Source organism: Thunnus thynnus, chromosome 12, assembly GCF_963924715.1.
Source record: "Thunnus thynnus chromosome 12, fThuThy2.1, whole genome shotgun sequence".
Lineage (NCBI taxonomy): Eukaryota > Metazoa > Chordata > Actinopteri > Scombriformes > Scombridae > Thunnus > Thunnus thynnus.
Genome location: NC_089528.1, coordinates 23,947,236 through 23,970,912, shown reverse-complemented (window position 1 = coordinate 23,970,912; position 23,677 = coordinate 23,947,236). Strand labels below are relative to the sequence as shown.

The 23,677-nt window shown below is 38.6% G+C and overlaps 1 protein-coding gene across 2 annotated transcripts; it reads right to left on the bottom strand.

Moving 5' to 3' along the window:
* Positions 1-179: 179 nt before the first annotated feature.
* Positions 180-23,071, bottom strand: cc2d1b (coiled-coil and C2 domain containing 1B). Of its 2 annotated transcripts, none has more exons than XM_067606451.1 (26): positions 22,981-23,071; positions 22,577-22,701; positions 21,438-21,582; positions 18,201-18,304; positions 17,001-17,120; positions 16,382-16,528; positions 15,505-15,844; positions 14,085-14,203; positions 12,969-13,047; positions 12,554-12,634; positions 11,863-11,990; positions 11,254-11,326; positions 10,853-10,998; positions 10,616-10,742; positions 9,255-9,427; positions 9,032-9,157; positions 7,815-7,873; positions 7,476-7,592; positions 6,965-7,038; positions 6,579-6,637; positions 6,417-6,468; positions 6,074-6,173; positions 5,264-5,354; positions 4,587-4,709; positions 4,427-4,477; positions 180-4,271 (listed from the first exon to the last, which is right to left on the bottom strand). In XM_067606451.1, the coding sequence occupies exons 2-25, from the start codon at positions 22,637-22,639 to the stop codon at positions 4,466-4,468; spliced, it is 2,658 nt and encodes an 885-aa protein (XP_067462552.1). In that variant the 5' UTR covers positions 22,640-22,701; positions 22,981-23,071; the 3' UTR covers positions 180-4,271; positions 4,427-4,465. The 2 variants fall into 2 exon arrangements, with proteins under 2 accessions (XP_067462552.1, XP_067462553.1); XM_067606452.1 differs by having other exon boundaries at positions 16,382-16,525.
* Between the last annotated feature and the right edge of the window lie 606 nt (positions 23,072-23,677).

Genomic DNA, 23,677 nt, shown 5'->3' with positions numbered 1-23,677 from the left:
CGCCGCTGCTGCTGCTGGCTAGTTCTGTTTTTATAAATTAGCATAATGAAGAGGAGACATGAGGATTTATTTTTCTGACTTCTTGTTTTTCTGTTACTTTATATTTTGGCATTATCAGACGTGTGCAATATGTCCTAAATCCCAAAAAAAAGGTGCAATTAGTGTGACTGAAAAGTAGCTTCTTTTTTTTTTGTATTCAGTTGTAAGATGTTACTATTCAGACTATTAACACTGCATGCAAACAGAAACAAGCTTGAAACGGTGACGAGAGTGAATCAACTTTGCATTTTAACAGTTATATCCTCTAGTTTGTGGATGAAACTTAAGAAAAAAATTTATCCACTCGTTCAGTTCTGTCATCGACTGGTTTTTGTTCAAATCTCTTTTTTTTAATAAACATGAGTCAAAAAATGTTTAAAAAAAAAAAAGCCAAAAAACCCCTGTACATCTTTTTTTTTTCTTCTTTCTTTACACTATAAATGTCAATAAAAGTGGTCTTTATCAAAACAAACTGTAGTATATGTAAAATAAAAACTTATAGAAAATTGAAATGAGCACTTAGGTTGTTTTTTTGCTTTCTGTTCAGGGTTAAAAGTTTAAAAGTTTCATTTCTAAATTTGATTTTAATAAAAAAAAAACAGCAACATAAATATTAGAAAATACTTGACAGTGAACAAATTAAAACAAGATATCTTTTAATGGTACATTTTTAAGCAGGAAAGGCAAATTCAGTCCACAATTCAAAAAAACAAAATAAGTCCTTGATTGTTATATTATTATTTTAGCTTTTTTTTTTGGAAATATAAACAAAGTGACATCATCGATCTTTGTAAACAAGTAGACGATCAATTACAGAACATGAGATGATGTGTAACTTTTAATTCTTATTTAGTCCGATGTTTATAATAAACTTGTCGGTTACGTGATTCATGACGTTTGAAGAAATGCTGCACAGAATAAAAACTGCCAACAAAAAAAAAGGAGAAACATGGAAATGTTGTGACCACAGAAACATTGAACTAAAGCATGTTGCAGACGGTGTTGAGGTAAAACTGTTGGAAATGGGATTTATGTAGTTGGCTCAGTATGTTTTCTATGGCTTCTTGACTCTTAAAGGGTCAGTTCACTCAAATTACAAAAAAAAAAAAAATCTCTAACCATAATTTTCTCATTTAAAAGGATAAGGCTGGTGATATTCTATATTTTTCTTATTGTCAGTTAATCTCGTGTGCAGAGCCAAACCAACAATGAACTGATCTACTTACAAGTACTGTGTGTGTATCTAAAGCCTGATATATCTTACTCCTCTGTGCCGTAGACCTCCGTTTTTGTCCAAAAAACTATTAAAAACATGTCAGTGAGTCACATCGCGGCACTGGGTGACATGTTACTTCATCACCAAGAGTTTAGTCACGTTAGTTTGTTTAGAAACGGCTCCAAAGATTAATAACAGTGATCATGTTTTCAGTCTCCGGAGAGTAGTTCTGTGTAAGGCAGGCAGACGCCACTGAGCATGTGCAGGAACACTGTTCTGTTTACAGTGATCTGCTAGCTTGTTCAACATATCACAACCTTTTTGATTGTGTACTAAAGTTATTTATAATGTAAAATGTAATACAAAGTCAAGAGATTGCACAAGCTCAGTGGCGTCTGCATTACACAGAACTACTCTCCAGGGACCGAAAACATGATCACCGTTATTAATCTTTGGAGACTTTTCTAAACAAACTAATGTGACCAAAACTCTTCATAATGTCACCCAGTGCAGAGATGTGGCTCATTGATGTGTTTTTAATAGTTTTTGGACCAAAACGGAGGTGTACAGCACAGAAGAATAAGATATATCAGGCTTTGGATACAAACACAATACTTGTTAAGTAGATTCATTCATTGTCGTTTTGGCGCTGCACATGAGATTTGTTGACAATAAGAAAAATGTAGAAAATTGACGGCCTTTGGACTTTTTGTGGAATTCTTTTCAGTCCAATTGAATCTTGAAAGACATTTCAAAACAATAAAAACTAAAACTATCTGTGTGGCTACATAATGCAAGAGGAAAGTAAGAATAATTTGTAATTTGGGTGAACTGGCCCTTTAAAACACAGGGATTCCTTTCTAGATTCAGTATCCATGTCATGAGAGTATGCATAGTTTTGAAAGAGGAATTCAGCACATTTAAAGGAATATTTTGACATTTTGGGAAATATGCTTCGCTTTCTTGTCGAGAGTCAGACGAGAAGATCGACATCTCCTGTTTGTGTGTTATGTTTGGAGCCGGGCGGCGATTAGCTTAGCTTAGCACAACAACTGGAAGCAAGAGGAAAGAGCTAGCCTGTTTCTGTGTAACGTTTAAAATGAAACACCAACCAACACGTCTAAAGCTCATGAACTGTCACTGTGAGGTTGCCAGGAAACCAGCGGAGAATCCAGGAAGTCACAGCTTCTGGCCGCTAGTCAGCAAGAAATATTTACAGCATGTAACCCCCTCCAAACCCACAAATTATCATTTTTACATTCTTACTTTGTATACAGATTAAACAGACAAGATACAAGGAGTTGATAAGCGAGCTTTAGAGGTGCTGGTAGGCAGATTTTTTAACTGTGGCCAGAATGAGGCTAACTGTTTCCTCCTGCTTCCGGTCTTTATGCTAAGCTAAGCTAAGCTAAGCTAACTGCCTCCTGGCTACAGCTTCATACTTAACACACAGATATGAGACTGGTGTCGATCTTATTCATTCTTGACAAGAAAACTAATAAGAGTCGAGCTATTCCTTAAACTTAAAATACTATCTATGCTTAAATATGTATAAGATGCTATTAGACTATTTTAACAACTTAATAATCTGTGTAATAATGGATGTTTGCTGTAAGATAAAATGAATATTTAACTTTTTTAGAGCAAAACCTTTTTGTTTACCTCAAGTAATAACAGTTAAATATCAGGTGAACTCAGCTCAGTTGTGACTCTAACTAAGGCTGCAACTAACAATTATTTTACTATCAATTAATCTGCTGAATATTAAATCGATTAATCGTTTTGTCAATAAAGTGTAAAAACAAAAATAGTGAAAATGCCTGTAATAATTTCCCAGAGTCACAGGTTACGTCTTTATGTGTCTAATTATGTCCAAAACCCAAAAGAAAATCATAGATTCATCACATTTGAGAAATTGGAAATAGCAAATTTTTTTGGCATTTTCGCTTAAAGAAAAAAGACTAAAATGATTAATCGATTATCAAAATAGTTGCAGATAAATCTTCTGACGATTGTTTAATCGACTAATCGTTGCAGCTCTAATTCTGACGTGCACAGATTTGTGCTATTAAGTGTAAACAACAACAACAAATATGTAATTCTAACACCTAAATCCATGAACAAGTTGGTTTTAAATGTGTAAGTTTAGTGTCCACAGTTAGAGGACATATTAAGGTGAAATGTGTCAAAAAAAAAGGGAGTGCGGTCTTTAAAATAATTATATTAAGTATCATATAATCGTACCTTCTATCATAATTTCTTGGCTTGCTCCTGTAAAACATCAGTGAAGGTGCTGCCTGCCCTCTCACTCTGAAAACCAGACGAAAAATAATAAAAACAGTCGGTGTACCGTCACATATATTAAACTCTCTCGTGTCGTCGTAACAGGTTGTTTGGCAGCTAAAGGCGATTCAAATATGCAGGATTTTTACAGCAACAGTGATTACTTTGGTATTAGTGCATAGGTGCAGTTCTAGATACCAGAGCTGTATAATGAGGAATATGTGCACATTCTTTGATATTATATGAACTAAAGTCACGTCGGGCAGCAGGATCAGGTTAGCTCGACACTTTGAGACCCTTCGACGTTAGCGGAGGACACACTGCCGTCCTCCAGGAGCCGGAGTGACACATGAGGAAACTGCTTGATCAATAAACTTTGCCTGTTTTATTTTTTTGCCCTGCGATAAATCTCACAAGGAGCCTTCGATCAGTCGCAAGTCTTCCTGCGTCGACGCTCCCACAGCAGCTTCTCCTACTGAAAACAGACACGAGGTCAGCGGATAAGAAGCCGCCGGTCTACCGAGAGCCAGCTCCGTGTTTCCTCCTGGTGGACTGCCGTGTGAAAGGGAGCTCGTGTGTCTTGCAATGTGCAAACGTTTTAAAGAAGTCAAAAAACCCGCGTAAGTCTGAGTCTAATCTTGAGCAACAGACCGTCCTCATTGGATCCTCGACTCCTTCCTCTCTCCATCCTCCTCCTCCTCCTCTGAGTGTTTTTTGATTGAGTGCCTTTAATCTGCTGAAGGAGATGTAGTGTCAGATACAGCCAAACATATCCTCAAACACCTATATTTAATTGAGTCTAACGCTAAAATGCTATTAAATAAACAGCAAACGTGATTTTTACTTCATTTTCATTCATTTCAGACAAAAAAAGGGGGAAATTATTACCTGTATCTTGTTTGATGATGTTTAATCTCACAGAAACATCTAAACAAGAACCTTGGAGACAAAAACAACCAACGTAAGGAGTCTCGCTCAATCTCACTGCCGCGTTTCAAGATAATAAAGCTGCCAGAATATGAACACTGTGATGTATATTTATAGTTACCTGTGACTGATCGATCACCAGCCAACGCTCGGTGCTTGTCTGCATGTCCTGACCGCTCAGAGGTTCCCGCAGTCGGATCCTCACTTCGACACGACCTCCTGAAGGCTTGCGACCGTCCATCACCTGACACAAGAGACACGAGGATCTTAGAAAGAGCTGAAACTAACCTGCTTCATCTGGTGATTATTTTCTCCACTAATCGATTAGTCATTTTGTCTTTAAAATGTCAGAAATGTCCAAAGTGACGTCTTCATACGTCTTGTTTTATTTGATCAACAGTCTAAAACTCAGAAGATCTTCAGTTTACTATCATATTTGACAAAGAAAAGCATTAAATGATCACATATAAGAAGCTGAAACTAGTTAATGTTTGGCTTTTTTTGCATAAAAAAATTACTAAAATGATTATTTGATTATCAAAATAGTTGCCGATTGAGTTTTTGTTAATCAACTACTTGTTGCAGCTCTAATCTTAGATATTCACAGGTGCGTAGTCGTCACTTAGATGCCAGTTTTCGTGGCGGTGGATTGTGCAGCAGATAAAAGTTGCTGCATCTGAAACCACACGCCTTCTGTTAGCTTAACATCAAACCATGATGCTGCTCATGTTTTCATTAACAAATACTACAACGGGAGAAAAACTGTCATTATGAGGTTTGTTTTGTCGTGTGGCTCACCTCTACGATCTCCCTGATCTCACTCTGTGACTCCAGTTTCTCCATTTTCACGAGGGCCGTCCCGATCGGCTTGTCGCTCCGCAGGAAACCGCTGTGAGATGACACACAGAAGCGACATCACTGTCACAACCTCAACACGACAACACTGAATGACACACAGCCGCCTTTCAGCTGCTCTGACATTTTCCTTTTCTCTCTTATGTTTAAACACTGTAAGTTATCTCAGTCAACAGACATCTAGCAGAGCACAAACTTAACTTAAAGCACCAGAACAGGCGACTTTTCATGTTTTAGACCTTGAAATAGAATAGAATATATTTCATATTACTGAAGTTTTTAGACTTGTAGAGCTGAGTGATATGTGGATGTGATGTTGCATTGTGACAATAATAACCTCTTATCATAAGGGATTTTGGTTATTATGATACAGCAACAAATTACTGTATATATAGTGTTTTTTCTGCAACTTTAAACTTTATTAATAATTCATATTTATTAACAGAGTGAACATTGACAGGACTGGGAGATAACTCATTAATATGACCAGTTTCTCCAAAACACAAGAAATTATTTTTTCTCTTCGTCTTTTAGCAGTGATTTAACTTTGTCCATATTGCTCACACATAGTCTTGATGTTTTGGGGTTTTTTTGGTCAAAATGACATTGTTGACACATGATAATGACGCGCTGAGCAGAGTCTGTTCTGAAAACTTTGCTGATGCATCCGATGCGTCACATTTTCCTCCCAAACCTGAGTGACGATGTCGTCGCCCTGCAGTGTGAGAGTGACGACGTCTGGCTGTGACTCACCCTTTGTGCAGCAGCTCCAGCTTGAGTCCTTTAGACGTCACGACCCTCCTGAAGCCGCGGTGGTTACGGTTGATTGACAGGGTGAAGCTCTGGTTGTATTCTGGTTACAAGAGAGATCACAGATGAAGACGAGCAGCGACGATCGTTCAGCAAACCAAGAATTTCAGACAAATAAACAATGACTTCCAGGAAACCTAATTTTACCTACAAAGGAGAGACAGAACAGTATACTGGAAAAAAAATGTCATGCAGATCTGTTAAAAGTTGCTCTGAAAACATCCAGGCTGCTGATACACACATATCAAACACACACACACATCTACAGAAATCTTCGTGTTCTCACCTGGGGAGTTAGTGTTCTTGATGACAGCTGTTTTGTGTTTCTGCGGCTGCTCCTGTTGGTGAATAAACAGACACCGAAACTTTGAGGAAAACTATTCGTCGGTGTGAAACGTCTCGCTGTCCTGCTGCGGCTGTGAAATAAAAGTGTAGTCGGAGCTCTTACCGTGCTCGGGTAAGGGAAGTCAAACTTGACGTAGGCATCCAGATCGTTTGTTTGGATTCCTGCAGAAAGAAGAGACAGAATTTTTCAGAATTTTTTATTTGAGGTTGGTGATTTACAATAAACTGTTAAGAATCAACAAAGCTATAATCATATAAAGCTAAAGGTTGCAGCAACTAAAGACTTTAAAGCAACTTAATATAACTGAATTCAAACATTCAAAGCAGCTGTAGACTTAAAGGATTCAATTTGAGATCTAAGGCTTAATTTTTCACCACAGCTGACATGGAGATCAATAAACAATTATTTTAAGCTTCTACAAAGCAACTGAAAGCATAAAACACAATTTATAGATATAATTTCAAATGTTTTAAGACTTTTGTTTTTACCACTAGGAGCAGGAAGATTCATTCCTTTCACGATAACAACAACCATCTCTGTGCTGCTCAGCTCCGGGAAAATCCTGCAAGAGAACAAAAAAAAAAGTGAGGAGAGACGGAGAAAAAGACACGAGTGATTTATTGGCACAAGTCAAAAACACTTCAGCAAAGAGAACGACTGAACAAAAAATAAGAATCAGATGTGACGACCAGTCTGCTCTGTTTACAGAGATTTAGTACGGTGACGTTTCACATTTACTTTCTTTATATTCATATAAAAACTCGAGGAGAACCAGAATGTCAGATGAAAACCACAAGTCTATAGTGAGACTGTCACACATAAAGTACATCAAATGTATATTTTTAACATTTATAAATACATAACAAAACATGTAATTCTACCCACAAGTAACCTCTGACTCCCTACTTGTCAGGACTAAAGAAAACTGAGGTTTTAGTGAACTGCGAGTTTCTGCAGTTTAATCTAAATGTCAGATTTGTGCGTGCTGATTGTGCTCACCTGACCGTGCGAAACGATCTCTCCTCAAAGTGATGTTTGGGAGGAGGCAGACCCTTCGCCTGAGACAGTTTCAGGACCTCCAGACTCTTCTTACAAGTCTCAGCCATCTTCTCAAACCTGGAAGACATTAAAGCTTCATCTCATTAACCGAACCTTTGGGTTGTTTGACTGTTGGGTCTCTGGACGCTGTCATTTAAGACATTGATAATCTATTTAATCCAATAGATAAACAGATTTTTTGCTAATGAAAATAACAGTTATTTGCAGCTTCCAGTCTTATAATAATAATGAGAGTCTGTTTATAAACCTCAACTCATAAAAAATGTCTCTGAATCTTACTTTGTTGTTTCTGTGACGTTCCCCAGGTGTGTGAATTGCTTGGAGTGAGTCATACATTTCTACAAAAAAAAAGGAGGAAAAACCAGAAAAACAATCTCAGACATCTCGAGGAAAATGTTTGTCTCGCTGGCAAACAGTGAGACAGTAACAGTGCAGGCCAACCAGACTGGGAATAGAAATCAAAAATCTTTTTTTGGCATCAGAATTTATTCGGAAACTTCTAAACATATCAGAGAGCTGGAAATGTTGAATTCTGGGGAGATTTTGTGGAGCTTTAAGTTTCTTCAGGGCGATGGGAATTCTTACTGAGGAAAATGAACATCGTGCTGCTGCGGCAGAGCAGAGTCGACGGTGTGAGAGTTTACTTCTGATGTATAATAAAATGTTTAAAAAGGTTCGAAAGACAAAAACATCACATTTATTTATTTGAAACTGGCATCAAAATTGTAATGAGACTTGACATCTATACAGGAGAGTTCTCTAATATAGCTGTAATAATATATTATTCATATACTGCTGATGTTTGTATATTTATATAAAGCTCATTTACAAAAATCTTGTTTCTATTCTGTGTTTCCTTTTACTGATAGTTTGTTAAAATTACGGAATTTACCCATGAAGATGATAAACATCATATTTATCCTGATAACAGTCGGCCCTCATTGAACATGATGCTCTTGTACACTTCACACACTAAAATCAATAAAATATGAACGTTTATTAAATTTCTAATATGATCTGTAGTTTAGAAAAAGCCAAAACATTTGTGTAATTTATTTTAAATTAAGGGGCAAAACTTACTTTTTCCTCAGAATAATGAAGAATATGTTTACATGCACATTAGTATCGTAGTTTTATTGTTATTCGGGATTTGATGGAACATAAGAAACCTGGATATTCATCTCTTTATGTGATCACAACAGTATTTGGGTGTCTGAGGATCTGCCTGCAGTTGTGTCTTGATTTCTCAACATCTCAGCCACTAATTTCTGTTCCAACAGAGAAATATCAGAAACCTGGATGAGGCGTTTGCCACAATATCCTGGTTTCTATCGCAGCTAACAGTTAACATATCCAGGATGAGGGCTTTCTGACACAAGAATATGATGTTTATATGCACAACGCATAAACAGGACGCTCCAAAAACCTTGAGCTCAATCTGGATCAATAACTACTGTGAATCAGAACAATGTTTCCATCTCTCGCTGCAGTCTCACCTCATACTGCTCTTTGAGAATCTTGGCCAGCTGCGTGTAAACCTGCTCTGCTTTCTCCGAGATCTGAACGTCGCTGTGGTGCACCAGGATGAAGTCCTCGTCTTCGTCACCAGGGGGCGACGGCACCTACAGGTACATCACACAGAGAGGATCGGCTGTGAGTGACACGAGTCTCATCTCTGTCGGTAATCAGGAGTGAATCTGCAGTCTGCTGAGTTCTGACCGTGCTGATGTCCACGGTTTTGCCGCTGCGCGCTGCCTCGATCATGGGGTCGAAGCCCTTGGCGGTGCGGAGGAAATTCTTGGCCTGCTCCATGTCGTTCTTCTGCTTCGCCTGCAGAGCCGCCTTCATGTACTGCTTCTTCCGGCCCTCCAAGAACTCCAGCTGCTGAACCGCTGGAGGACGAAGAAGAAGGTGGAGACGTATTATAGATCGATCACTCACTGTGATATCACAGCTGTCATGAAGGGAAACATCAGTATCTGCTGACACATGATGTTGTTCAACAGATGAACAAAAAACAAGTGAGCAGAGTTTAAACTACACTATTTATTTTATTAATTAAATGAGTTAAATTCAAATAAAAGAAGCAGGTTTACTGGTAGAATGCATGTGATCCAGTATCAGCACCAGTCTGCTCATACTGGTACCGTGAGGACAAGAAATTTTACTGCTTGACTAAAACGTTTGTTGACTTGATAGATGATCAAGAGGAGGAAGAACGAAGGCTCCTTTGATGTGAACGATGCTCTTCAGACAGTGCTGTAATTGTGTGCAGTTAATTAATGAGATAATATTTTATAATCTATTTTCAATTTAGAAATGTTTCCCCTCTTTAGGATCACTGAAGAATGAATCATTTTGTGTCTAAGAAGCAAAATGCCACCATGTGTACTTCTGTTTACACGGCTTTACTTTTTTAAGGCAATAAACAATAAATATATGACTTTAAAAATGTTTCTCGCTGCACTGGAAATGATACAAACTGAACCGCAGAAACATCAAGAACATGTGTTTACTGTTTTATTCTCAACAGGATGTTTGATGTTTTTCAAATGGAACTTTTCATCATGATGGGATGTTATTCAAATTTGAGGGAACACTTGTTGTTGTTTTCTTCTTGTTTGGTCACAGACAATAAAAAGCGACGTCATCTTGTTCTGGTTTCAAAAACAGTTAATGATTTGTGTTTCCTGCATTTTAGTTGGATGCTAAGAACAAGGAAATAATAAAAACTAAAAAAGTAGATCCATACTTGTATGTATTGGTTTTCTCCTGGATTTATGTTTTTTTTCTGTTGATCTAATATCTAATGTTGTTGTTTTTGATTCTTAAACTCTTGTGTAAGATGGAGTATAAAACGTCAGCATATGGAGCCCTGGAGGATTATGTTGGAAGGGGCTAAAGTACAACTCGTGAACATAAAATGTCCACTTACAAAGTCATACATAACACATCGGTGAACTCATCTCTCATATACACGACGCCACCTGAACACACCAGCAGCAGTCTGTGGTGCTGGGTCTAATTTCGTGATCAGAACGGTCCTGCTAAATGTCCCGAACATGTTCAGTGGGACTGACCTGTCGGCGAGAGTCCTCTGGTGGCTGTCCTGTCAGGTGAAGGTGACGGAGTCCTTTTCTGTCCTTGACCTGCGGCGTGGACGTCTAATGTTGGCTTCTTCTCTTCTTGTGGAGCAGCAGGCTTTGACTACAACAGACGTTGAGCACTTTTAACAATCTAACACAGGCGAATCTTTATTAATCATAAAAGATTTATGCACAGGATTCTAATCAAAAAGTGATGATGTAAACGCTAACCTCTTCCTCCTTCTCCTCCTCATCTTCTTCTTCATCTGCGATTTCGGTAGCGTCAGTAGAGGCGAGTTTATTGGCGGCCTCGAGTGCAGCGACAAATCCCTGCTCGGCTCCTGTCGTCGCCTTCTGGCCTGGGATCGGAGGAAAGCCTGTACAATAAAAAAGAAATGCTCATTATAACCGGCATCACACTTCTTCAACTTCTGGATATATTTTTTTGGTCAAGTACAAAAAGAAGTCTTGTGGCGCTTGTACAAAGACTCACTGACAGCTTTTATAGTAACACAGTACTCAGTAACACCCCGGGTCTACAGAACCGGAAACACAATGCTGATCCAGTTTTACGGAGTTGGATGTAAGTTGGAAATGACACAGTTGAAACATGAATCACAGAAGGATCTCACCGGGGGGAACGGGGAGCTCGTCAAAGTTGACTGCTTTTCCTGCTTTGTGAGCTCGGATGGCACTCTGGTATTGCTGCAGGAGGGAGGGGAGAGGTCAAATGTTTTGAAACAGCAGAGCTACAGCTTCTGTAATTTCAATCACTGTCCTCGTGTCAGGATGCAGCGTTTTTGGAGAAGGCTGAGAGGTGAAAGTGTTACTGTATCGAGCTAAAAGTATAGTGGTTTTGTCATTTACACTGATTGCTTTTTATCTTCTTTTCTTAATATTTAACATCTTTACAGCTTATTTCTGTTCTAATACAGTTTAGGTTTATCATTTTAACTACAAAATTAATTATTTATACTGTTCAAACAATGTAGAAATAACAGACTCAAGCAGTAAAAAGATCAATCCTTTAACTGATATACTGATTACTTACTTCTTCCCCTGTCGACTGAACGTACTACCTCTATGTCACAAAAACAAACTCTCATTTAGCTTCATTTATGCTATTTATGACCTCTGTGATAGCTGAGAGATAAACAAACAGAAAGTCCACACCTGACAACATCTTTATGTTCTGTTTTAAGTTCTCTGCAGGACATCGGGAGGAGAGTGTCTTCTCTTACCTTGGCGATGCGGTCGTGCATTCGGGCCTTGCGGTCGTCTCCGCTGGCTTTAGCCTGAGCGGACGCCTCCACGTATTTGGCTCGTCTCTGCTCCAGCGCCTCCAGTGCGTCCTTGGGAGCTGCAGGGGCTGATTGGGGTGAGACAACGATGTTTACAATATCACTGGTAGCTGAAATTATGGTTTAAATAGAAAAATATCTGTTTAAAGATGAAATGAACAAGACTAAAAGTCAGACTAACATTCCTGTACTCGATATTTCTCTATATGATTGGTCCTCATAATAACTGTGTATTTGTGCTTTAATAGGAAAACTATTGTCCTCCGTTTTTTCATCTGGTTTTCTCACTTTCATGGTGCTTTTATAGCTTCAGTAACCTTTAATTCCATCATAAGTAGCAGAAGTTCGACTATGTACGCATATTTGACTGTTTTGGCTGCCGTTGTGAGATTCAGTCTCTGAAGGCAGACTAATGCACAACACGCTGCGGTGCGTCATCATCTTTTAGAGATTGCCTGACATCTTCAGTTTGACCTCAAGCTCACATTAGCTGATTGATAGAAATACTGTTGAGTGCAGTGAGGGTGAAAGTGAAAACAAAACTGCATGAGCTGTCAAAAATAAACTTGACTTGCAGCAACAACACAAGTGAATACATACGGTTAATAAATATTGTTGGAATTATTATTACCTGAAGGAGCTGCTGCGACCGGTTGGGTGACCTGCGTGTTCTGCTCAGACGAAGGTTCCTTCATCGCAGCAGAGTTTCCTCCTGCACCAATGATATAAATACACAAGATAAACTTAAAACATACAGAAGCAGATACTGTATCTCATTGCTTGTTACTTGTATTATGCGATTTGCTGAATGTATTTATTGATGAAGCCACTGATTATACATTTCCTCATCCTCCAAATCCAGGAAATCAATAATTTGTTAATTTGTTAAGAACAAAATATTTCATCAAGTTATTGTTGTTTCCTGTACAATTACAAGTTATAGTCGCTTTTTCTGTGTGTTTATCATCTTAAACCAGTGATTTGAGATGACAGGCTTCATACAACATTTTTTAAATTGCTAGAATAAGTCATATTATGTTCCTTACCCTGTCCAGGAGATGGAGGAAGGTCACTCAGATCGACTGCTTGTCCTTTTTCCAAAGCCTCAATCACTGCATCGAACCTCTGCACCAAAAAAACACACAAAAAGCCCAACACTGTCAAACATAATGATGGTCTTTGTCAACTTCCAGATTGTTGACATGTTTCACATACTTGAGAGAGAAATCCTGCAGTTGGAATGTGAAGCCACAGACTGAGGCAGCACAGATAATAATGTGGAAGTGCGTGTTGGCATTTTCACTTTGAATCAGATGTTTCTGCTGAATGAAAACACCTCGTCTGGATTAAATTTATTACTCTTATTATTATTGACATGTATCAAATAAATTGATAAATGTTGGTAAGTTAAAGAATGTAAAGACACAATTAACTGTCTTGAACAGAAACAACAAAAAAAGTCAAGAATATTCCTTTAGAAACAATCCTGTAAAACATCAGCTTAACAAACACACTGTGTCTATTATCACAACAGCAGCAGCAGCTGCTGCTCAGTCGGCTGCTACATTCCTGCAACACAAACCGGCTCTGCTGAGCTAAATTGTTTGAATGATGCTTTCAATTCCAGCAGAAACAAGGTTTCATTATCTTAATTTAACTTGAAGTGATAAATATATAAAAAGTTATGGATAAAATCAAGAAAATATCATTGGAGTGACGACTGTTTTACTCAGTTTACAATCGTTTTGGACGACTATTTGATTTATTTAACAAGAAGGAAAACACAGAAGTTATTTAATACACTTATATATTGTATGAATAGATGTATAACATCTGCATCATTCTGGTTACATATTTACATCTTTAAAAAAACACCAAAATTATTCCACTTAGCTCAAAATAAGTTTATTTTGTATGTTTGAGATCTTAAAACAGAAAATCAGCTCATTCTACAAGGAAGTTGTTTGCACATTCACACATTCATTAAACACATTTCTTCTCATGCAGTACTGTTCTGACACCGCCTAAACAATAAAACACCCTGAAGGTGAAATGCTGACACACACCAGCGAAAACATATAATAGGAGATTCAAATTTATACAAAACACAACACCGCCGTGACAGATTTATACAAAAGAGGCTTTGTCTTTGTCTAACTCACCTTGCTGGTCTTGAAGTGAAGCATCGCTTGCTCCACATCTCCCTGCTTCTTGGCTCTCAGAGCTGCCATCTTGTATTCTTTCTGCCTCTCCAGAAGCATCGTCTTGGTTGCCTCATTCGCTGCGGATTCACGGGACAGAAAGGAGCACACGGCAATTACCAGAGTGAAACGCCGTATTCATCACATAGCCAGGAACTATTTCTAGAAGCTGGAGGACAAATATTTAATGGTTGCTTGCTCATTGGGGGAATGTTGGGTCTCTGTAAATTAAGGAGTACGGTCTAGACCTGCTCTATTTGAAAAGTTCCCTGCGGTAACTAGCCATAAAAATAAAATTGATTTGATTTGATTTGATTTGATTGCATCTGCAAACTAAAACTCAAATTAAATATGCAAACTCAATTAAATATGTCGCCATAACCGATAAATATGAGGAAGCCATGAATTCCCATCGCCTGTGACTTGATTCATATATCAGTGTATTATATGCACGATAAACTGTCCAGGAAATATAATTAAAATCAAAGTACTAAAATAAACTTTAGAGGAATTTTTCAACATTTTGAAAAACATATTTACTCCCCTTATGTATGCAAAATACCAATAAAATGAAACATGAAGCTACCAACATTTGTCGGCACTGTGACGTTGCCAGGCAACCACCCTCTTTTTTTGTACAAATTAAACAAATGAGATATAACCTGCTAATTAGTGAGCTTTAGATGTGCTGGAACTTGAATTTTGTTACCTTTAAGCAGTCAGGTTAGCTGTTTCCACCTGTTTCCATGCTTTATGCTGCTTTATTGTACAGACATGGTGATTGTTTTGCATTAGTCTCATTAATTTAACATGCAACCAAATGATGTCTAATTTAGAGCCAAAAAAAGTCCCTCCAGGTATTTATTAAACCTTTGCACCTTTTAGCCACCTATCAATACTTTGTTTTAGTCTCTGGGAATGTTATGTATCCCCCAGGAACATTTTCTGACCATCTTTAAAATGTCTTTGTAGTTTTTAACTAGTGTATATGTAGGCAGTGAGTGGAAAGATGACTGTGAGTGTCTGAGTTCATGCTTAGCTGAGAGGGGCAGTGCTGCTTAGGATTGTTCAATTACATGTAAGGCTGAAATAATTAGTAAGAAAAAATGCCAAAACATTTCCTAGTTTGAGCTTCTAACTTGTGAGAATTTGCTGCTTTTCTTTGTCTTATGTATTAGTAAACTAAACATCTTCAGGTTTTTGAGTGCTGATCGGACAAAACAAGACATTTGATATCAACCGTGACGAGCATTTTTCCTATTTTCTGACATTTTATAGCCCAAACAATTTATCAATTTCTCTAGAAAATAATCTGCAGATTTGTTAGTTACAGTCTAAACTGAATGGAAATTATGTTTCCTCGTTTTAAAGGAAAACTGACCATCTGTCTGACCGGCTGGCGACAGGTCAGCGGGCGCTTCTGTATCCTGTTCTGGAGACGGGAGGCTGCTCGAAGTTGGCAGGGTGGCGGAGGACGAGTGCTCCTCTTCACTGCTGGGCGTGACGATCTCTGGCACAGCGGGCGGAGACGTCGCGGTCTCCGACTCACCCTGCTGATCCGGAGGAGTGGGTTTGGGACGCGAGGGTACGGGAGGAGGCGCTCGTTGGGGAACGGCGGGCCGAGGAGCAACCTTCGGGGCTCCCGTGGCAACAGGCGGAGGGATCTCTGCCTCGTTCACAGGTCTCCCTTTTTTGACAGCAGCTAACATCGTCTGCAGGGTCTGTGGAGAACAACAGTAACAACCTGAAATCATGTGTAATAAAGGGAAACACAAGAATACAACTATACAACAAGAACATTAGTGACTACCACAAGAATTTAAGAGGCAGGCATAATTTATATTAAACATATTTTGTGTGTAATATAATGCGTTTTAAGAACGTAATGTAAAAGATAGCAAACAGCATGATGCATGTTTAGTGTTGCTCACATAATTTACATGCAGTATTTAGCTCTGAGTTGTTTTCAGCTGAAAAACTGCTTTAAAAAAAAATTAATTTAAAAGCTTGAGTGCCACAGATCAACTGGGGAGGTCAGAAATTATTGAGAGGACCAGTTGGTTTTGGTTCCTTTCATGTGATTTGGTGGCAGTAAGAAAAATATAGAACACCAGACTTTTCCTTTATCGTAATAATCGTAAAGTTTCACAATATTAAAAACAAATAGACCATATTGTAACGATAACAGACGATCATTTATTGGGAAAACACTGCTGTAATTTGCATAAATCTTCTCAACAGTCAGTAGTCAAACCCACCTTCAGGCCGCGATCGTATCTCCTGGCTTTGGAGGTCTCTCCTGCAGTCTTGGAGTTTTGTAAGGCCGTCTTGTACATGGCTATTCTCTCCTCTAAGGTGTGCTGGAGGCTGCCGGGGGCTGCTGAGGAGACTTTCGCCTCCTGCTGCTTCACAACACCCAAAACAACAGTGAGGTACTGTGAACATGATTTGAAAACAGCTGGACTGTACTGCTTACAAAATCTGCTTTTCTAGATCTCATCATTCATCGTTAATCTACAATACTGGGCAAGTAGACTGAAGTGCAGGTGGACTAAATATCACAGGAATGCACAGACTTATGAGCAAGAGAGACAAGTGTTAGAAATTTCCAAGTGCATCTGTTCTACCAGGCACATCATGAGGTAAATAACTATTGTTTGGATGTATTGTTACACTCAAAAAAAAAGCCCAAATCGGATGATGTAAGAAAAAAAATGGACTTTAATGCTGTCAACCCTCAGCGAGGAAGGAGGACAAACACGTCTGCCCTTTCCTGTTACAGGAAATAGACAAAAATGTCTGTTTGTCCGCAATTTAACACATATGTTGCTGCTTTGTGTCAATTTCAAGACTGGCGGAGAGCAGTATGTGTTGTACCTGCGGCGATGTGGACTCTGGTGTAGCAGCTTGAGAAGATTCAGTAGTGGCAGAGGATGTGGAGGAAGGAGTTACAACATCTTCAGTTTCCCCCTCACCCACCACTTCCTGTAGTTCTGCCTAATGGGGGAAAAAAAAAAAACAGAAACTGATCAACAGTCAGCTTTTGATTGTTCATACACAAAGCTTGATTACAGAGTGTGAGACACAGTTTCCATTAGGCGTTGCTTTGTGCCGGGTTTTATCTGGTAAAACAAACAAATGAAAGTTCTGTAAACCAACGTGTCAGTAAATCACCGACCATTATCAGCCCAATAAAAGCTTTTTGTCACTGTTACCATGGTTACTGTGGTATCTATACATGCATTTCTCTAGCATGTCAGGTTACGTGTTGTTTTTCACCTGCTTTTGGGTCATGAGGTGGGTCGGTAGTGTGGTGGGTAGCTAATTGTTATCATGACATTTATACTTGCATCAGTCCAGCTTAACTTTCCACTGGATAAATGCTGGTTTTGCTCTAGTAGTTTTACTGGTTTAAGTGGTCAGTCTGCAATCATCTTCCTAGTTTTTTATCGGACAAAACTCTTAAGTAAAGATAACTTTGTGGCTCCAAAAATGACAAAAAATGCTTGTGCAGCGACGTGTCAGTTAAAAAAAGACAGTAATCTTCTAAATTTTCCACTTTTGGTTTCCTCTTTCTCACGGTCAGAATTACTGACACTGTTGACAATGGAAATGCTCTGGAGATTATTGTATTTGAATCATTGAATTAGCTGATAACGTAGCAAATTCATCAAACAGGAAATTGTTAAGGATATAAAAACTGAAATCTCTCCGATTCTCATCCTATGTAGAAACATTTTGGGTCATGCATGTACAACTTAAATTAACTTTGCCATTAAAATATCAGCAACAGAAGTGACTGACAGACTTACTCTGCCATTGCAGCACATTACCACTTATTTTTGTCTAATAACACATATATACACCTGAGTATCCACCATTTATCACATGTCAAATTTAACAATGAGTGTGTGAAGACAACACAACTTTTAATCCACGTGGCAAAAAGGTACCACAAACACAAAACATACACTCGTTGAATGACTGCATTGTGTTTGTACAGCTACACTGGCTGACAGAACATCTAAAAGTAAAACTTGGCATGACAGCAAAAGTAGAATATACACAAACACCAACCAACAGATCTTCATCGTCTTCCAAATTGTCATCGTCGTCATCGTCATCCACATCTCTCATACACTCGTCAGCCATTCTTGCGATGTCTTCCATGGGCAGAGGAGCTGTCAAATGATAAAATAGTGATAATGTCAATGTTAATAATGTCATTAATGACTCCACTGTCGAAAAAACTAGCATAACTATTCTCCCAGGATAATACATGTGCAGAAATATTTCTCGGTCACATTGTTACAGGAGGTTTACAGCAGCTTACATGTATCATAATATAACATATAGCCAAAAATATGTGGATACAAAGGATGTTTCCAGGAGCTGATATCAAAAAACTGTAACTGTATCTCCCAAAGGACTCGTGACACCACTGTCTTTTTTGTTGTTTCCTGACAAAGAGCCATTTGGGCCTGTTACATCACACTTTTTCTAATGTTATACAGAAGAAATTTTAGAAAGGGAGCACATAACAGTGTTGTAAGTCCTTTGTGAGATAGAAATAACAGTTTGAGGAAGAACTGTTTCAACATAACAATACCCTCCGTGCACAAAGCCAGGTCCAAAAGAGAAATGGGTTTCCCAATTTGGTGTGAAAGAACTTGACTGGTCTGTCTTGACCTCAACCACATCCAACATCTTTGGGATACGCTGCATGTCTGAGCTCTCTAATGTTGTTATTGCTGCTGAATGGAAGAAAAACATCCGCAGTCGGGTTCCAAAATGTTGTGGAAAGCCTTCCAAGAAGAGTGGATGAATGTGGGTGTAATGTGGTAGCCTTATAAACGCTGAAAAGAAACTTACAGATGTGGGCAGTGATTGAGGCTATGTTCACATTACATGCTGAAGTGGCCCAAAGTCTGTTCTTTTTTGAAAGGCTGCTCACTGCAGAGCCAATGGATGAAGCTCGGTCTAGTCTAGCTCCAGCTCTAGGTCCAGCTGAACCCCAACTCACTCATACAACTTGGTAGCACTAGTTCAGTGCGCAACACTTGGAAAGGTGGCGGGCAAACACAGCCGCTGGCTGCATGAGTCCTAAAGAAAGAGGAGGTTGACCAAGAGTAGGAGGACGGCCAAGTTCAAGATGGCTGGCGTTCCAGTGGTGGGAGGCTCCGGCGGTCATGGAGGAAAGTTTGGTGGAAGATGAGCAGGAAGAGGGCACGGCAGAGAGGTGCAGAAATTGAGTAGGCCTACACAGCTGATTGTGGTTCATGAAACGTAGTTCATAACAAGTTTTACAAGTTGTTATGTTCTTGGCTGAGCTATAGCCTGATGTGAGAGTAAATGTTTTGGATGAAGCAAGAGGAAGTTATTAAAATGAGCAGTTTCAGGATATGGTTGGGTGGTAGTGAGTAAAAACAAGTAGACAGGAAACTATTAATTTAGGCTTTTGGTTTTGTTTGAAGTTTTAAAATTGTCAGATTGTTTCAGGTTTATATTGTAAGCCCACATTTCAGGAAGCCATCCATCATGTATGTCGTCTTATTCCCAGATGTAGTTCTTAATTGCTTTCTAACAAAAAATAACAAGTCTTTATTTGTAATTTAACATGAGGAACCTCGCCATGATGTCCTGCTACATGTTTTAAAGAGTCCACAACTTCAGATGAACTTCAGACTCTGGATAATGTGATACTGCATTTATTTCAATGCTTTGCAGCATGGATGGGTGACGATGATACCTTGCTGGCAAGATACACAAACAAATGATTCAAGTCATCTTTTTGATTCTCTGTTTAAGCAACGACCACTTTACTGTAGCTGTTTCACCCAAACAAGAAAAAGTGAAAGCTCATGAGTTGCCAAAGTGGCCCATTTCACTTATGTATGTGATATTTATTTGTTTCATAAACGCATTTATATTTGATGTATTTGTTACATATTTAAGGAAAATAAATTGGTCATATTCTGGTTTTATGCATGCTGCATTTTGGATGAGTGGATCAGTGTGTGAATTATAAAATTAAAAACACTACTTCAGCTATAAACTGTGTGTGTGCAAGAGTGCAGTTTGAATAACACACTGCATGAAGTTTGGGCCTAAATAAAGAGGGGTGGCGTGCAAGTAGGTCCAGAGAGGTGGAGCTGGACAAGGTCCAGAGAGGTGGAGCTGGACCAGGTCCAGAGAGGTGGAGCTGGACTAGGTCCAGAGAATTGGTGCTGGACAAGGTCCAGAGAAGTGGAGCTGGACTACGTCCAGAGAATTGGAGCTGGACTAGGTCCACCCATTTGGCTCTGCAGTGAACTCTACTTGATTTTTTTGCCTCCAAGTGACTCAGATGTGATTTTTTTCACAGAAAAGTGAACAAACCAAATCAGTTTTTTTCCAAATCAGATCTAGGCCACCTACATATGTGGTCCTAGATCTGATTCATATCTGATTCATATCTGATCTGTGGCTATGCAACTGCATATGAATGTGAACCATCAACATGAAAAGATCAGAGCTGAGCATTAAGGCCTGTAATGTGAACATAGCCTTAAAAGTCTGGATCATCTGGATCCAGGCTGGTAATGCTTGATTGATCACATTCTTTTGGCCATGTAGACTCGACACAAGTATGAAGTTCTCTTCACAGATCAGTGGCCCACAATGACATGCAAATATTAGTCCAACCATATGAAATAATGCCAAGACCTTCTGTGGTGGAAAGTAACAAAGTACATTTACTCAAGTACTGTACTTATTTACTTATGTTACTTTATACTTCTACTCCACTACATTTCAGAGGGAAATATTGTACTTTCTACTCCATTACATTTATTTGACAGCTGGTTTCATTTCAATAAATACTCAAATGATCCAATATTTTACCAAAAATCAAATATTATAGAAAATTTGAAAAACTGAAAACAGATGTGTGTATCAGAACTTTGTTTTTTCTTCTTTTCTCTCCCATTAATCATCTCATGACCCCTCAGATTAATCTGGTGAACCTTTGGAGGGGCCCGACCCCTAGGTTGGGAACCACTGGACTAAACTAGTTAACTGTATATAAAGTAGTTGAAACTAGCTCCACCTCCAGCAGCTACAACAGTAACATAGTAACAAATACTTTAACTACATTTTGCTGCTAAAACTTATGTACATTTACTTAAGTAGGATTTTTCATGCAGGACTTTTACTTGTAATGGAGCATTTTTACATTGCTGAACTGGTACTTTTACTTAAGTAAAGGATCTGAACACTTCTTCCACCACTGAAGATGTCTACAAAGGTCATTTAAATCATAATCAATGCACTCACTCTTCCCCTTCTGCTTGGCTCTTCCCCCAGCAGCAGCTTTATTCCCAGTGATAGCAGCAAGTTCAGCCTCCAAGTCCGGGTCATCCAGATTTTCCTCCATACCCATCATCATCTCCTCAGGGTTCAGATCTACAAACAGACCCATCTGAAACCGGGAGGCAAGAGATCAACTTCATCTCATGGACAGCTGTTATCAGGTGTAACATTTCCACTATATATCACAGGGAAACATATGACGGTATCGATACTACCAACATTACTGTGATATTTGTCATTTTCAGAGGAAAGAGCCCAATAAAACCATTATTATGATCTGTGTGTGATGACAAATTTCTCTGCCTTTTAAAACATTATTTAACTACCCCCGCAGCTAACACTTACTACAAAGTTATTGCACTCCAGGAATCAATCGATCAATTTCATCAGGAAAAAATTTGTGAATTTGCAAAATATGAATGGATGCGTAGAATCTAAAAGACACTGAGCTGCATTTAAAGTGATCTCCAGTCAAATGAAAACTTTGAACAACCTGCTTTTGTTTACAGAGTTTAAACAGTTTGCTTTGATGTGGGGCTGGGTGATATGGACAAAATCAAATATCATATTTTGACCAAATACCTTGATATCAATATTGCCACAATATTGAAGAGATGACTACTGGTGCTTTCACAAAATATTCACACAGTGAAATTTTTGATAAATAGCCATCAATAATTATAATATAGTCACTAAGTGGGTAAAGGTAAATAATAGAACAGCCTGAACAGTCTATTCAGATCAGAAATTACATCAGTTTACTGTGATGCAGCCTTTAAACCTGGAAAAGACAACACTTATGCCATATCACGATATCAAGAATCTAAGATGATATCTAGTCTCATATCACAATATCGATATAATATTGATATATTGCCCAGCCCTGTTATTTCTTATGCAGAGTCCAACAAAGCTGCAACCTACAGATCCACTGCTCAGTGAATAAAATCCAAGGCAACCATGGTGTGAAGTAATTTAACAATATTTTAGCACTAATAGCAGGAAAATTTGACACCGGCACATCTACTGTCAGGACAGGATTAAACGTTACAATAATCACCTCGTCGGTAGCAAACATGCATGTTGATCAGTGTTGTTGTTACCTGCTTGGCTGCAGCAGCGCCCTGTCCTCTGGGTGCTGGTGCTCTCTTCTTTTTACCAAACATGTTGTTGTTGTTGTTGATGTTTCACAAGCACCTGAGCGATAACCCGGTGATCCAAACTACACCTAACAAACACAGACACATTAAAGAAAAACTGTTGTGTAATGTCATCAGACAGGTCCCAGTAGTTTATATCATGTGAGCGGTTGTCAGGTGCTTCTCCAAACAAGACAGCGAGCTTCCAACTGACGGAAACGTTTAGCCGAGCGGCTAGCTGCTAGCTAGCCATGTTTCTCGCCTCTGACTCGAAAAAGTTTATTTACGAACAAGTACCAGACTGTTACTGTAAGTATAAGCATGCGTTTTAGAGATGTTCCTCTAACTTTAAAAGCGTGAGTCCATACCTGCTCGTTCACCACTTCATCAGGTAGTTTTCAGAGGAACACTTTCATTTCTGTGGTTTGACATGATAACGGGTGGTTGGATACGCATGCGCAAGACGAGGGAGCGTCCCATTATGTTTATATTGTTGTGCCCTGAGTGTTGTCTGCCAGGCACTGCCAGGTTGTGTACATTATTGAAATGTACAAATAAATCTATTAAGTGTGCAATTTAATTTAAGAAAGTATATGGTAACCCTTTATTTTACAGGTCCCCTAATTTTACACTAATGTCCTGGAAATTTTCTGAGTAATATGCAGGTATTTAACAGTTATTTTGAAAGGACATTTTACAGAGAGGGTGGTGCAATTTTGGTACAAATTATAATATAATTAGACTCTTGACAGTTCTTTTACTGAAAGAAAATGCTTATGTTTTCAGTGTGTAGTTTTGTTCTTTTTAAATAATTTCCTAAAAGTACAGTACCACTCATAAGTTTGGACCACCTTCCCATTCACTTCAATGATAAAGTGTGTTCAAACTTTTGACTGGTACTGTAGCTGCTGTGCTTTCTTTGGAAGGGTTATGTCATTTGGCAGTATACAGGAAATGTGCTCATTATAGAGTTTTTAAGAAACAACCTAATATGTTAAATTTAGTTTGACACAAAAAACTACACACTGAAAATGTAAAAGTATTTTGTCAGTTTAAGAAAAATTA

Bases quoted from the DNA above. Each gene is read 5' to 3' on its own strand.
- cc2d1b (XM_067606451.1), bottom strand. From the start codon at position 22,639: ATGTTTGGTAAAAAGAAGAGAGCACCAGCACCCAGAGGACAGGGCGCT. The intron at 7,039-7,475 runs GTGAGCACAATC...GTTCTCTTGCAG, and splicing joins AGATCGTTTCGCACGGTCAG to GATTTTCCCGGAGCTGAGCA. The intron at 6,469-6,578 runs GTAAGAGCTCCG...ATTCACCAACAG, and splicing joins ACTTCCCTTACCCGAGCACG to GAGCAGCCGCAGAAACACAA.